At 37.0% G+C, this 14123-nt stretch overlaps 1 protein-coding gene across 4 annotated transcripts in view; it reads left to right on the top strand.

Moving 5' to 3' along the window:
• Nucleotides 1-14123, top strand: part of WWP1 (WW domain containing E3 ubiquitin protein ligase 1) — a 61299-nt gene that overhangs the window by 14966 nt on the left and 32210 nt on the right. For 2 of the 4 annotated variants that reach the window (XM_082752694.1, XM_082752695.1), the window contains exons 2-4: nucleotides 7105-7195; nucleotides 10624-10762; nucleotides 13067-13191. In XM_082752694.1, coding sequence (XP_082608820.1) covers nucleotides 7126-7195; nucleotides 10624-10762; nucleotides 13067-13191 — 334 coding nt within the window. In that variant the 5' untranslated portion in view covers nucleotides 7105-7125. Of the gene's footprint in view, nucleotides 1-7104; nucleotides 7196-10623; nucleotides 10763-13066; nucleotides 13192-14015; nucleotides 14035-14123 lie in introns of those variants that run through there. The other 2 variants (XM_082752697.1, XM_082752696.1) reach the window with 2 other exon arrangements.

Genomic DNA, 14123 nt, shown 5'->3' on the forward strand with positions numbered 1-14123 from the left:
GTTGAGGATAGTTCAGAAAGAAGTTTGTGACAACTGTGAACTTTATGTGGCTCTCAAGACTCTGTTAATTCATTTTTAGGGCCCAGGAATTCATTTATCGGGCCCAGGGGGGTTCTGTGTGTGTCAGTGAAGCAGCTCAGAAAGTAAAGCTTCATATCTCTTACAGCAATGAAACTTAGCCCAGGCACTTGAATAAAGAGATGTAGCAAGCTTATAGTCAGGGATGTGTTATGGCTGTAGCCCTTGTTAGAATTAATCCAGTGATGTTCAGCAGGATTATAAGTGCATGGATAGTGACCCTTTACATTGCGGTATTTAATCCTCTTTTTAAGATTATACAGAGATAACATCAAACATTTTAAGCCTTAATCAATATGTTTAGTAGCTAAACTGGACATTTATTTTGAGTAGCAAAAAATAAAATAAAAACGGGGGAGGAGGGGGGAATTGGGGGCTGCATACCACGTGGTGGTAAATGGTGCCTATAGGACATACAGTTCCTTGTGCACTAATAGCTAGGGTTTGAGCTACTGGAAATATATATATTTATATATTATTTTATTATAGCATGTTTCTATGCTTCCTCAGCAGCTGTTTTTCTTTCTCATGTAGACTTTCTTGCAAATAAGATCAAGAAAGTACTGGTGTTTTGCTTTTGACATCTCTGGTTATGAAAACTCGGTCCTCCAGATGAGTATCATCACTTTAATGACTTGCTGTAACTGCCGTCCCCTCCCCTCCTTAATCAAGATCGGACAACTTGTTTAGTTTAAGTTTTGGTTATTCTCTGCCATGCAGATGTAGGGTTTTCTGGCTTACAAAGATGGGAGTCTCCCATTCCTTGAAACTTGGATTTTTTTTTTCAGTATTTCTTTGAATAATTTCTAGTTGCATGACCTTTTTTTTTTTTTTAATCAGCTTATGGTTTTTTTTTTTTATTCTAATGAGGTAAAACAGTGTTGGTGTAATCCCATCCTACAGCAAATCTGTCAGGCCCTCTGCTATGTGACTTCTTTACTGTCCCTGCTTAGTTTCACACAGCCTGTGTTTATGCTCTCTCTCTGTCTGGTGCAGCATTGCCTGCGCTCTCAGAAGCCTGAGGTTTTTTACAAGCAGTATTTTATTTCAGTAGCCGTTACATTTGTTTCCTATGTGTTCCCATGTATTTCTAGATTATTATCAAATTTACATTAGCCTTAATTCTTGTTAGACTACTCTTTCTTTGTCTTTATGCTCCCAGTAATGCTCTTTGTGTTCTGTCCTTTTCTAGTATACGGCAATCTACCACCAGCACCTTACGCAATGTCACTAATGCTATTTTTGTCACTACTGGAAACACTTAGATGATAAATTGCTTTTTATCTATTTATTATTTTTATTTCTGTGGCTGCATCATAGTAGTAGTTTGCCTGTTAGAGGAAATTTCCTGAGGGGATAAGCTTTGGTTTGTACTTCTCGTCTTTGACTGTGCAGCAGCATTTGTCCTCTGTCCAGAACAGCCTTCAGAGGGTAATAGGTGTTTCTATTTCAACTCTCTCGATAAGATCCTTCATCTTGTACAACATAACTTGGCTGGCTTTTCTTCCTGAAGGCTTTGTTTACCTGGAAGAAAGACCTGTCCAACTGTGAGTGTTACTCAATGTGCATCAGGCAATTAAGTTTCTTTTTTTCTTTGTTGTTTTGGACCTTGAATGAAAATCACAAACATGATGTGAGCAAGCTGTCTCTTCTTCCAGGAGAACCAACCCAGATCAAGCCTGATTTGACAATAACCTTTTAGCCCTGTTCAAAAATGTAGTAGCTGATTTGAATGGTTACTGATTGAAGTAACTGATAACTGTCTGACGCATTGTCTTTTTTTTTTTTTGATGTATTCCTAAAAAATAAGTTACTAGAAAAACAATTGATAAATTTTCCTAATTTGACTTAGAAAATGGAATGATTTTTCCCCCTATTAATTCTGTATCAGCTCTTAATTCCTACTTAAGCAAGGATGGGGAGGTCTGCAGCTTTGGAATCTTTAAACCATGAAGTGACCAGAAGTACTTAATTCAACTAGTTTGATCAAAAGCCATTTTGAGTACAAAATATGATGAAAGATCTCCTTCATGTATTGTTGTTACTAAAAGTGATGTCTATTTAAAAGAAAATGCTTTTTTTTTTTTTTTGCAGCTGCATATATTTTATTTTTCTAAATAGTATTTGACTTGCGTGTTAATGCAGTATTTTATTTACAGCATTCTAAAAAATTTAGAACTGTAATCATTGCTGTGTACATGTACCTAGGTGTACCATATTGTCAAGAATTTAATACAGGCCTTTATTATAAAAGGATGTTGATTTTTACAGGGGCAGCAGAAGCAGAACATTGGGGCACTGATGGTAGGGACGTAGTTGTGTACTTGTCGCAGAAACATGGAGTCCTGCAGCCAAAGCCAAGCCTAACTCCGTTTCATGTCCTTGATACGTTGGTAGCTTCCTGGCATTGTAATGTCTTTTTTCCTGGCCATTGTCATCATTTTTTTTTCCCCTGATGGGGAAAGATACAAAGCTAAGTGTAGTCAGTTTTCACTTCAGTGTTATCAGGCCATTGGCAAATGTGTACACCAAACTCAGTTCATAGCTTAGGAGCAGGCAGGGCCAGAAATTCAGGTTAGGGCTGGGTCTATGTCTTGCAGATAAATCAGCACCTGAAACCTGAAGCCTAAGTAGGTTAGGCAATGAGCTGTCTGCCCTGTCTTCCTGGGGACTTTGACACAGTTTTTGTTTTTATTTATTTATCTTGATTTGTGCACACTAAGAATACAGTTAAAAGGAAACAAAACCAAAATAAAACAACTCAAAGCAATACCCCAAGCATTTTAGACCTATGTAAGTCGAGTCATAGAACCACAGAATGGTTTGGGTTGGAAGGGACCTTCAAGATTGTCCAGTTCCAACCCCCTGCTATGGGCAGGGACGCTTCCCACCAGACCAGATTGCTCAAATCCCCATCCAATCTGGCCTTGAACACCTCCAGGAATGGGGCAGGAGGACAATAGGGGGAGGAAAAAAAAAATATATATAAAAGTGATTGTGATTTGTCAGTTACAGAAATATGCCTAAACTAATTTTTTCATGTATGATCAGAACTAGAGTGCAGATTGTAGTTTCTTATGAAGAGTTTACTTTAGTTGCTGCAGAACTGATTGCGTGTGTTGCTTGCTTAATGCCTTCCATATCAGTGGTCTTTAAAGGGAGGCTCCCAAGATGATCCATTTAGGTGTGGGAAGAAAATCCTAGGACTTGTGTTTTATCTGAAATAATAGGAATACAGTGCCAGGGAGATAGCCAATGGGACCTGTGATTCCTGCTAGGGTGAAAGGCTGGAACACAGAAGATGTGCCTTTGGTAGAAGAGGATCAGGTCGGAGAATACTTAAGTAAGCTGGACATTGATAAATCCATGGGCCTTGATGGGATCCACCCACAAGTGCTGAGGGAGCAATCAGATGTGATTGTGAGGCCATTCTGTATAATCTTTGCTGAGTTGTGGCAACTGGGATAATGCCCAAAGACTGTTGGAAAGCAAATGTCGCTCCTACATTCAGGAGGGACAAGGAGGATACAGGGAAGTACAGGCCAGTCAGCCTCACCTTGATCCCTGGGAAGGTGGTGGAACAGCTAATGCTGGAAACTATTTCCAGGCACAGGAAGAAGAAAATCATCAGGAGTTGTCAGCATGGATTCACCACAGGCTAGTCATATTTGACCAGTCTGATAACTTCCTGTGATGAAACAGCTGGCCTGGTACAGGTCAGGGGAGAGCAGTGGATAATATCTTTCCGGACTCTGACAAGGCCTTTGACACTGTCCCCCGTAAGATTCTCAGAGGGAAGCTGCTGAAGTATGGGCTGAATGAGCAGACAGTGAGGTCTACCAGGTCTAGTCCTGTTTCATGTCATCGTTAATGGTCTGATGGTGAAGAGTGCATACTCAATAAATCCATGGATGACAGACACACAATAGTCATATTGCTATCTAGAGGGGGACATCAACAGGCTAGAGAAATGGGCTGATGGAAACCTCATACAGTTCAACAAGGAAAAGTCCTGCACCTGGGGAGGAGTAACCGCAGGCACCAGTACATGCTGGGGGCCACCCAGCTGGAAAGCAGCTTGACAGAAAAGGACCTGGGGGTCCTGGTGGACACCAAGTTGAACGTGAGGCAGCAATGTGCACTTCCTGCTAAGAAAGCTAATGCTGTTATGGGCTGCATCAGGCTAAGTGTTGCCAGCAGGTCAGGAGAAGTGATCCTTCTCTTCTACTCAGTGTTGGTGAGGCTGCATTTGGAGTACTGGGTCCAGTTCTGGGCCCCAGTGCGCAAGAGACATGGACATACATGCACTCAGAGGAGTCCAGTGAAAGACCATGAAGAGGATGAAGGTCAACATGGTCCTGGGCAACTGGCTGTCATTGTCCCTGCTTGAGCAGGAGTTGGACCAGATGCCCTCCAGAGGTCCCTTCCCACCTCACACATTCTGTGATTCTGAGGGGAGGTGGAATTAAACTTTAGTAATACTTAACATGGTCTTGCACCTCATACGGTTTCAAGAGGGGACAAGGGGGTATTGTGCAGCATGGGGTGTGTGTGGGGGTGGGTGTTCCATAGTGGCACCTTTCATATATTGAAGGTAATACTAATAATGCAAGCATGAGTGAACAAGAGCATGGCAGAGCTGATGCTTCTCCTACCTCAGGTATGAACTCTTTGTCAGTCATATTGCGAGGTAAAAACAGTGACAATTTAATCAAATCTGACAAGAAGTGGACCAAAAGAAAAATCAAAAATATCAAGAAGACTATTTCAAATACAGATCACCATCTTTAATGATTAACCTCATCTCTATTATATCTTGAGATATTAGCTAATGATAATGTGAAGCACCATCATGACTACCAAGGCATTTGTAAACTAAGCATCTAAAACACAAAGTCTAACCTCTCAATTCTTTTCTGCATTGTTTAAAGTCATGTGGTTTGCAATCCAGTACTCTACAAGATTTCACTATGTGATAGTGATAAATCTTCAGAGAAACCCCTCCTGAGATTCCTTACATAATAACAAAAGGAAAAAAAAAAAACACATATACTGGGGAAACACTTGTTCTTCCTGGTGTGGTAAAAATGTCTGACATAATACATGGAAAAGAATATGGCAACTAAAATACATTTCTTTGTTAGCAATTACTGTTAGAAAACACACAGAAAGTAGTACTGAAGATCTGAAGAAAGAAGTACTAGAACAAATTGCACTGTATGAGGTTTGCTTGGATGTAAATATAGATGTTTCTAACATCCCTCAGTTTATGGTATTTGCTAGATTCTGTTTTCATAAGGAAATACACAATGAACTAAGCCACTAAAGGAAAGATGTACCAGAGAAGAGATATTTGTACCAGTAAATGACTTATAAAAACATTTTTTATGGAAAACTGTAACCACAGATGGAGTGCCTGGTTTGACTGATGTTTAAAAAAAAAATAATAAAAAAATGGGGTTGAGGAATTACCAGGTAAGGTTAGAGATAGCACCAGATGTGAAATTGACTCACTGCATCATTACAGGCTATTACAGAAAGGAAGTTGGAGCCAGAAGTGCACAAAGTGCTGCAGGATGTTATTGATGTGGTTAATGATATGGAAGCAAGACCTTTAAGTAGCAGTATCTTTACAATACTTTGCTGATTATCTCATGGCAACGTGCTGTCAAACAACGATGAATTATGTATTTTTCTTTCACAAAGCAACAAATGTTATGTATTTGCTGACCTTCTGTTACGACAAGTGGCTGTCAGTAGTATACTACCCAGCAGATATTTTACAAACAGCAACACCAACAAAAAGACAATGTGTCCCTTCTGCCCATTAAAAGAGATGCTTTGATGTTGAGAAAGTAACTGCTTTTTGAAAGAAATCTGTGCCGTGGAGCATTTTGAAAGTGAATGTTTGGAAATGTTTCCATGCTTATGTGCTTTTGTTGCCAGAAAGGATGTAAATGTGCCACCTGTATCACATCTGCATCACCTCTCATATGTGTACTTTTAAACTAGGAAACAATTTCCTAACCTGATGAGTTTTTCCTAACCTGATGAACTTAACCTTGTTCAGTAGGCTATGAACCTATTTGTTAAAAATACAAAAGTGCAACACCTTTCACTGATTTGCAAAAACAACTGATTGTCATCGGTGAAGGTGGAAATGTACTAGCCACATCTGACAAAAAATATATGCATAATTGGTGGGAGTCAAAAATGACTTATGATTTAGTAAGTGCAGCCAATAACGTACTTCTATTTGGATCTGTGTATCTTTGTGAATTACGTTTTCCAGCTATGACGGATATTAAAATCAAGTATTGAAATAAACCGAATGTATAGTCTACTTTATTTCTAGCTTTGTTTCAGGTGTAGTAATTTGAAGGGAAGGGATTGATGCGGTGTGCATGTGCTTCAAGTGGTGGGATGCCCCAGCTAAGATCAGAGCCCCAGTATGTTAGTTGCTGAAGGGTAAGATGGGGTGGTCCCCGCAAAGTACTTGCTGCCTCGATGGAGGAGGAAGGCGATTGGTACGTGGACCAGCAGAAAGCTGGTTGCAAGTCCTAGAACAGAATTCAAATGTTCTTTGTCTAAATCACCTGTGGTGCAGCTGTGGCATCTTGATTTTCAAACATATAAGCATTTTGGACACATTCACTTGAAGTTGTGGGTGCTTAGCTCATCTGAAATCAGACCATGGGCATAGTTTCTAGAGATAGATAGGAACATTGATGTCACAGCTGATTTTTTTTTATTTTTTTTTAAGCAAGTAACTGTAAGTGTGCATGTATTCATAAAATGTATTCTAAACATACGCATTACTGAAGTGCCTTGGCATGCTCAAAGATGTAAGGTGTGACAAATTTGCAAAGTAAATTTTTTTGACTGGTGTTATGAGATACTACTGAATTGTCATACAGGAGTAACATTTGGTAATTTGGTGATTAGTTGAATACTTTATTTTATAGTTGCAACTAACACGCAGAGACAAGTACTTTTTAATAAGCATCTGTGTGCTTTTTCTTTTAGGCTAAAGCCTAAGCCTCTGACATGGCCACAGCCTCACCAAGATCTGATACAAGTAACAACCATAATGGCAGGTTACAGATGCAAGTAACAGGCAAGTAGTGATTTTTGTCATGGTGATTTTTACTGTGAAATATACATATTATAAAAAAATAAATAAATTTGAAACCAGTGTGAAAAATAGATCAGTGTAGTCAATATCTTAATTAACTGGAAGGTTATGAATATGAGTATGACTATAACATGCGTAGATGAATTGCAGCTAGGTAGAAATGGTGGAAGGAGTTAGGTGACAGAATTATATGAGCTTTTCAAATGAGAAAAAAATAAGTTGCAATGCAACAGTAGGGAAAAATGTAAGGAATTGTGCTTGGGAGCAAGTAGCTAATGGCACAAAATCTGTAGAGCGGAACATATGTTACTCTAGTCTTACAAGAAAAGATCGGCAGTTTGAATGAACTGCAGTGAAAATGAGTGCAATGTTGCATATTGTGACTGTTTACTTTTTTCCTCCTAATGTGTTTGTTCTCATAGTTTGAGATAGATTTTAGTCATTCCAGTATCTACTGGAAGGGAGACAGTGGTCTACAAACAACTCTGAAAATTTCTGACTGCGTTGGGGATGCTTTTTTTTTCCTAATTAATGCTGGACAGGCCACATAGGTGAATGTATTTTGCTATTCGTGGATAAGAACTGGTCAGGAATGTGATAATCGGCATCAATCTTAGCTGTTCTTTTTATGGCATGGGAAAGCAGAAGAAATACCCGTTGTAGTCCAAAGATAAGCAGGATGAATCTAGGCTAACAAGCTTGACAATTGCTGTATCGCTGTCTTAATTACCCAAATGTAAAAAATGTTATCAGCAAGTAGTTAGATATTATGCATAAATATATATATATATACACATTTATATGTGTGTGTGTGTGTATATATATATGTATGCATATGTATATGTGTTATTTTATCATTGATACATAACCTGAACTTTTAAAGGGTTCCTGAGAAATCTGGGAACCCTGAAGTAAGAAAGAATGCATGACTAAGAATATATTGAGTCTATCTTGACTAAAACTTGAAAAGCATCAGGAGGATACCATGTCTTAAAAAATACCATATCTGAAGAAAGATGCAGCGCGCTGGGTGGTAGAAAGAGGACCAGGTTATCTGAGAAAAAAAACAAACAAACATTGTTGTCCCCAGAATGGATATTTTCATTAATGAAATGAGAGGAACCTTCTGTGCGAAAATTGATTAACCTTGCGTAAGGATCAGGTAACTTGATAACATGACAAATTGTCATAATCAAGTATAAGTAATAGCATAGATGGGGCCACCTGGATCAAGTGTATAAATAACCGTAACAAACTGAGTTACATAAATGACCTGTAACTTCAGAACTGGGTATGCAGAAATGATCATTCTGATACCCTGTACTGTACTGCACTGCTAATTATATAAGTAGTTCTGTATTTTCCTGGCACTGGAGCTTCTCTGACTTCGAGATCTGGTTCAAAGATTGAAGTGGACAGAAATTCGTACAATTTTTAAGATTAGTTTTCTGAAAGTTTGGTTCTCTAACCAGCCTTTATTGCAAGATCAGAGGAATGCCAGTGGCAGTACAGAAAAAGAGGTGGGAGGCAGAGGAGTGTCAACTGTGGTTTTTGTTCAGATTTTTTTGCTGTTGCAGGATCTAGATTTATATTTCAAGACCTGTAGTTGAAAAGCACTTACATAAAGGAAGCAAGCAGCTTATGCTCATTTTGTAGGCAGGGAAATTCATACAGAGTGGTTTTGGTTTAGATAGTTACAAGCTTGTTGCCAACAAATTATACCATCATTATTTTTTCAAACAGTCTTAGTGAGTTATCTTGTTTAGTCAGTTCTTTTTGAAGTCTTTTTGCTAATATTTTGTGTTTATTCCTATTTTTTTAAGAAGTCCTTACCAAAAAATGGTACTATTCTCTGTGCTTGTCAGGGGACTGAAAACTTAATGACTTAAAGCATAATCAAAGAAAAGGGGGAAAACTAAAAGGAAGCTTGTATATTCTGACAGAATAGCTTTATTTTAAGAACTGTTGCAGTTGCTTTTAAAAAGCAAAATATGGAGGAAAAAACAAATGTGGAATAAGTAGGGGTTTTTGAAGCTGAAAAAGGTATCAATTTCAGATGAAAAAATATGGCCCGTGTGTGGAATCATGTTTCTAATCTTTTACATTTAATCTTTCATCAGTATCAATGCTGCAGCTCCCTTTTATGACACGTGACACATGAATTAAACATGAATTTTCAAATGTAAAGGAGTTAAGTGTACACCTTTTAATTGAAATTAGGTAAAATTTTGTGGTCAATGTCTTTAGGGTCTTGGACAGTTGCATCCCACTGACTTTTTAAATAACTAATTAATACTTTCCAGAATACTGTAATCCAGAAATATATTACAAAACTTTTTTGTCTTCCTTTCAGACAGTTTAGTTAACTCCCACTTATTTCTGGAATAACAAGTACCAGGCAGAAAAGTAACAGGGAAGGATTAGTTCCAAGTGGCTGAAAGTATTCAGCTTTGCTTTAGGTTCAAAGTGAAGGGAAGGAGGATTGCATTGAAGTATAGGAGGAATAAGAAAAAGCATAGCCAGCAGGTATGTACAGCTGTGAGCCTACTGATGTGTTCTGAAGAATGTGCCTGAAGTAGAATTTAAAATATTGGCAGCTTGGCTGCTGTTGGTTTTTATAGTAACATTATCAGCTGGGTGAAGAAGTGAGAGAACAGATTTATATTCAGGAGCACTGAGGACCTCACTAGTCATTTGGAGATAAAAAATAGTTTCTTTGGTCATTTGCTCTTTCTAATTGTTGAAGATTTAGCTGAAGCCTTAAGTTTATCTGCAGAGCAAACTAGGGGGAAATTTGAGAGTTATTTTCTTAATTTTAGCAAACTGATGTGTTAAAACAGAGGTTAACTGGACAGGTGGAATAGGCGAATAGATGAAGTGCTGCATACTGGCTTTGCAGGGAAACATATATAGCAGTGAAAAATTTATAACAGTGAAATTTTGTAATAGGTTTAAATTGCTTATACCTTCATAAGTACATAAAATTTAAAGTACTAAAGATTCTATTGAAAAACAGCAGCAACAAAACAAAAAAAAATTGATAATCTTTCAGATGTATCATACTTAGCTATTTTTCAGTTAGAAAATAGAGGAGATGGAAGAGGAAGAACTGTGAGAAGATAAACAAAAGAAACCACATGATTTTCAGTTTTCTGTAAAATAATTGTTGTGCTCTTAACTATGTTATCAGTACATGGGTAAAGGAACATGTCAAGCTTGGTGTCAACTACCTGACAAAGTAGTTTTTGAAATTAAATGCTACCATTTTAGCATTGACCTCTTTATGTTCAGCAGCAGTAGAAAAGGTGAGGAGTAACATTGCTCTGCCATGTTCTATGCATTGTGTAGGTGGTACTTTTTCTAGTTTTCAGCAAGTATGCTGTTTTAGATAAAGCAATACATTTTATTAGTTTCTAGTGCCAAACTGAAACGGAAAAAGAATTGGTTTGGAACAACTTTCTACACGGAATTAACTGCAGATGGAGAAATCAAGAAAACAGCAAAATCAAGTAGTTCTTCAAATCCAAAGTGGGATGAACAGCTGACAGTGTAAGTAGTTTTTTTTTTGATTATTTAATACTATTTATTAGCCAGACCCTGCAGGCAAATATTTACTAGGCTTGGCTGCCTACATAATTTTTTTTGGCTGTTGATAACCACATGCAGATGTAAGATGCTGTTTATCTTAAATGAAAAGTCTTACTCAGTGCTTATGATGTTCCAAGAACATTTTTATTTTGTTTTGTTTTGAGGAGAGTGTTCTTGTATACAGCTACTGTCCACAGTATACCCTTAATATTTGTTTGTACTGTGGACCTTTCAAGTTTAAGATTTATCTCTAGAAGATCTGACTGTCATTCTCAATGTTAAAATGCAAAATTTCTCAGCTGGATAAATAGTAGTTATAAGGAAAGTCACTTTTTGTTTTAAATTTCCTAATGCAACGGATACACACACAAAAACAGTTTACTGCAAAATGGCCATGTAACTTATCCTTACGTTTGAGCAGTTTAATTTGGTTATGGTTTAATTTGCTTACTGTGCAACAGGTGCAGATATACCTGACTATGACCCTATGAAGAACTGGCAAATCTTGCACAATGTAGTTGGCTAGAATGCATTATTATGCAACCAAGATTGTACTACTACAGATTTGGGTGTGGAAACAACACAGCTACTTTCAAGAGGTGTTGAACATGGGCTAGTATGCCTTACAGCATCTGACCTGCCTTTGTACAATAATAGCCAGTTTGTTAGTTAGGGGAACCTGGTTTGGTTCTGGAGAATGGGGAGAGGCACAATATAACTAACTTTGGGGGAACTGTTTACTTAGGAACTAGTGTTCCTAATAACTGCAGACCTGGGCTGAACCAGGTGGGTATTCCTCTGTCACATTTCTTGATGTTTCAGGTTTAGTAGTTTATTAGCCCTTTGTAGTACAGCAAAACTGAATAGAAAACATTGATTTCGAGGAGTTATTACTAGCACAAGTACAGAGCTGTCGATATTCACAGAGACCAGAGTTGCTGTTCAGGAGGCAGGTTTCATTTGACAAGATTTGGTGAGCTGATAGAAATGAAGTAATTTGATGTATACAGTAGAGCCAAACAAACTCATTCCATCATCAGTATTATTTAGGAATTGATTCTTATATGTCAGGTATTCTGTTCCCCTTTTCTGTCTGTCAGAAAGGTATCACTGTTTCAGTTGTCCAATCTATTTAGGAATAAGTGAACTCTCCAACTTAATAAGTTCCCATGACATGTATGGGGGTATGCATGAGCACCAGCAGTGTATTCTGTGTGTACTTTTCCTCCCCACTCCCCATTTCTTTTTTTTAAGCTGGTCTTTTAGTAAGTCTTCCATTAGAAGGTGGACTATTCAAATTATAAAAGCACACTTCCTCATAGATTTCTGCAAAAATGATCCATGTTGTCCAACATATTCAAGTGACTAAAGTTAGCTCTGTTGATGCGGCCTGGGGATTGTTTTTAGCATTATTTTTAGCAATACTGATATAACTTCATGTTTCTAGTTCTGACGGATATGTGACCTTGGACTTGCAGTACAACGTTTCTGCTCCATTTTTCACAGCACTCTTGCTGTAATAGACCCTATCTTGCAAAAACTTACACTCCAGGACCTAGCATTGTTTTCCTTCCTGAGCAGGGGGGAGATACTGCCAAGGCTTATTGTAGCATTACTGTAATTGGGACCTTTATCTTTCTGCTTTCCTCTAGTTTTTACTTTAGCTTTATCATTTGAGTTTTTTCCCCTCTGATTTTTGTGAGCATGCATTGTGATTTTATATATATATTTGTGATTCATAAGCAATGTTTTATCAACATTTTCATGGCAAGTTGACAGCTATGGAATGTATTCCTCCTGCTTGCAAGTAGTTGATTGGTTGTATTTTCTTTTCATTTTTAGTAATTGGTATTTTTCACAGACAAATATGCTTACTACCTTTTTATTCACATTAAATAATGTGAGTTTTTAGTTAGAATTCTGGAATAGTGAGGAATAAGGAAAATATGTCTTTCATAAACCAAGTAAGATATGTTGTTATATAACTGAGCTTTGAGCTTAGGGTAGGTTTTTGTGATACTCCCCAAATTCCTTATGCTATTATAGTAATGCTCTTTAATTGATCTTAAGGATAAATATTATAGTGTTTTCAGTGCTTAGTTAATTAAAAATTTCCCCTAACGGTACAAAAACCACTTTCAGTCAATTATTATCAAGAAATAACAATAAATATGAGAAAGTGAATTAAGATCAAATACTCCTAATAACACGAATGAATACTTTAAAATTTGTATATATTTTTTAAAAAATGTATTTTATATGCAGGAATGTGACTCCACAGACTACGCTGGAATTTAGAGTGTGGAGCCATCACACTTTAAAAGCAGATGCTTTATTAGGAAGAGCCACTGTAGACTTGAGACAAGCTTTGGAAATACACAATAGAAAATGTAAGTTATCCTGAAGGATATTTTAAGTAGAATTATTATTACTAATCTATATATCAAAACTGGCAATCAGACTACTAATACATGTAATTACAACTGATTTTCAGTTGATGTCTTTCCTTGTCTCTTCTGGACATGTCTAACTGTGCTATAGAGAGAAATTTGAATGTAACAATGGGATATAATAATTTTGAAACATACACCAGAGTACAAGTTACTACAAACTAAGTAACCACAGTAGTGATTAATTGAAATGTTTTGTGGCAAACTAATATCTAATTTGCTAGAAGATCTGTTTTAGACTTGTTTTTAAAACAAACAAATAAATCTAAAGTTTTTGAAAAGCCATCATTGTTCCTGTTTTCCTTCTTTGGAATTGTTAATAGAAGAGCTGTATATTTTTCTCTCATAATTTAGCTGCCCAGAGAGCAGTAGAAACCATTGATTAAAAAAAAAAAAATTGAGAAACTTATTTTTAGCATATCAGTGATTGTTGTGTTCTACGTAACTTTTAACTTTTGTTGTCTTTAATAGAATTAAAACAGGTCTTCTTTATCTAATTCACTTTTAAATTTTTTTTCATGAATGCAAGAAGATGGTGAATCCACACTTTAAATTCCGCTCCAGAGTGGCAGTAGAATTCCAGCTAAACCAATTTCTAACCTTTCTCACAAGCTAGATACACAAATCTGAGAGCTATGTTTAGGGAGGTGGAGGAAAGGAGATCCCACCCAGCCCCCTCACCCTGCTTCATTTTTCTGATTCTTACAGAAAATCGAAACAGAATGCAAAATCAAGTGGAGTTTCTTCAGCAGTACAAAAAAGATTCCTGACCAGGATTTTATAGTTAAGCAGAAAAGTTGCATATTTTTTAATTTTTTTTTTTTTTTAAAGTGATTTCTAAAAAGACATTTTAGTGAAATAAAATACTATTT

This window comes from Aythya marila, assembly GCF_965140915.1.
Source record: "Aythya marila genome assembly, chromosome: 2".
In the NCBI taxonomy this organism is placed as follows: Eukaryota; Metazoa; Chordata; class Aves; order Anseriformes; family Anatidae; genus Aythya; species Aythya marila.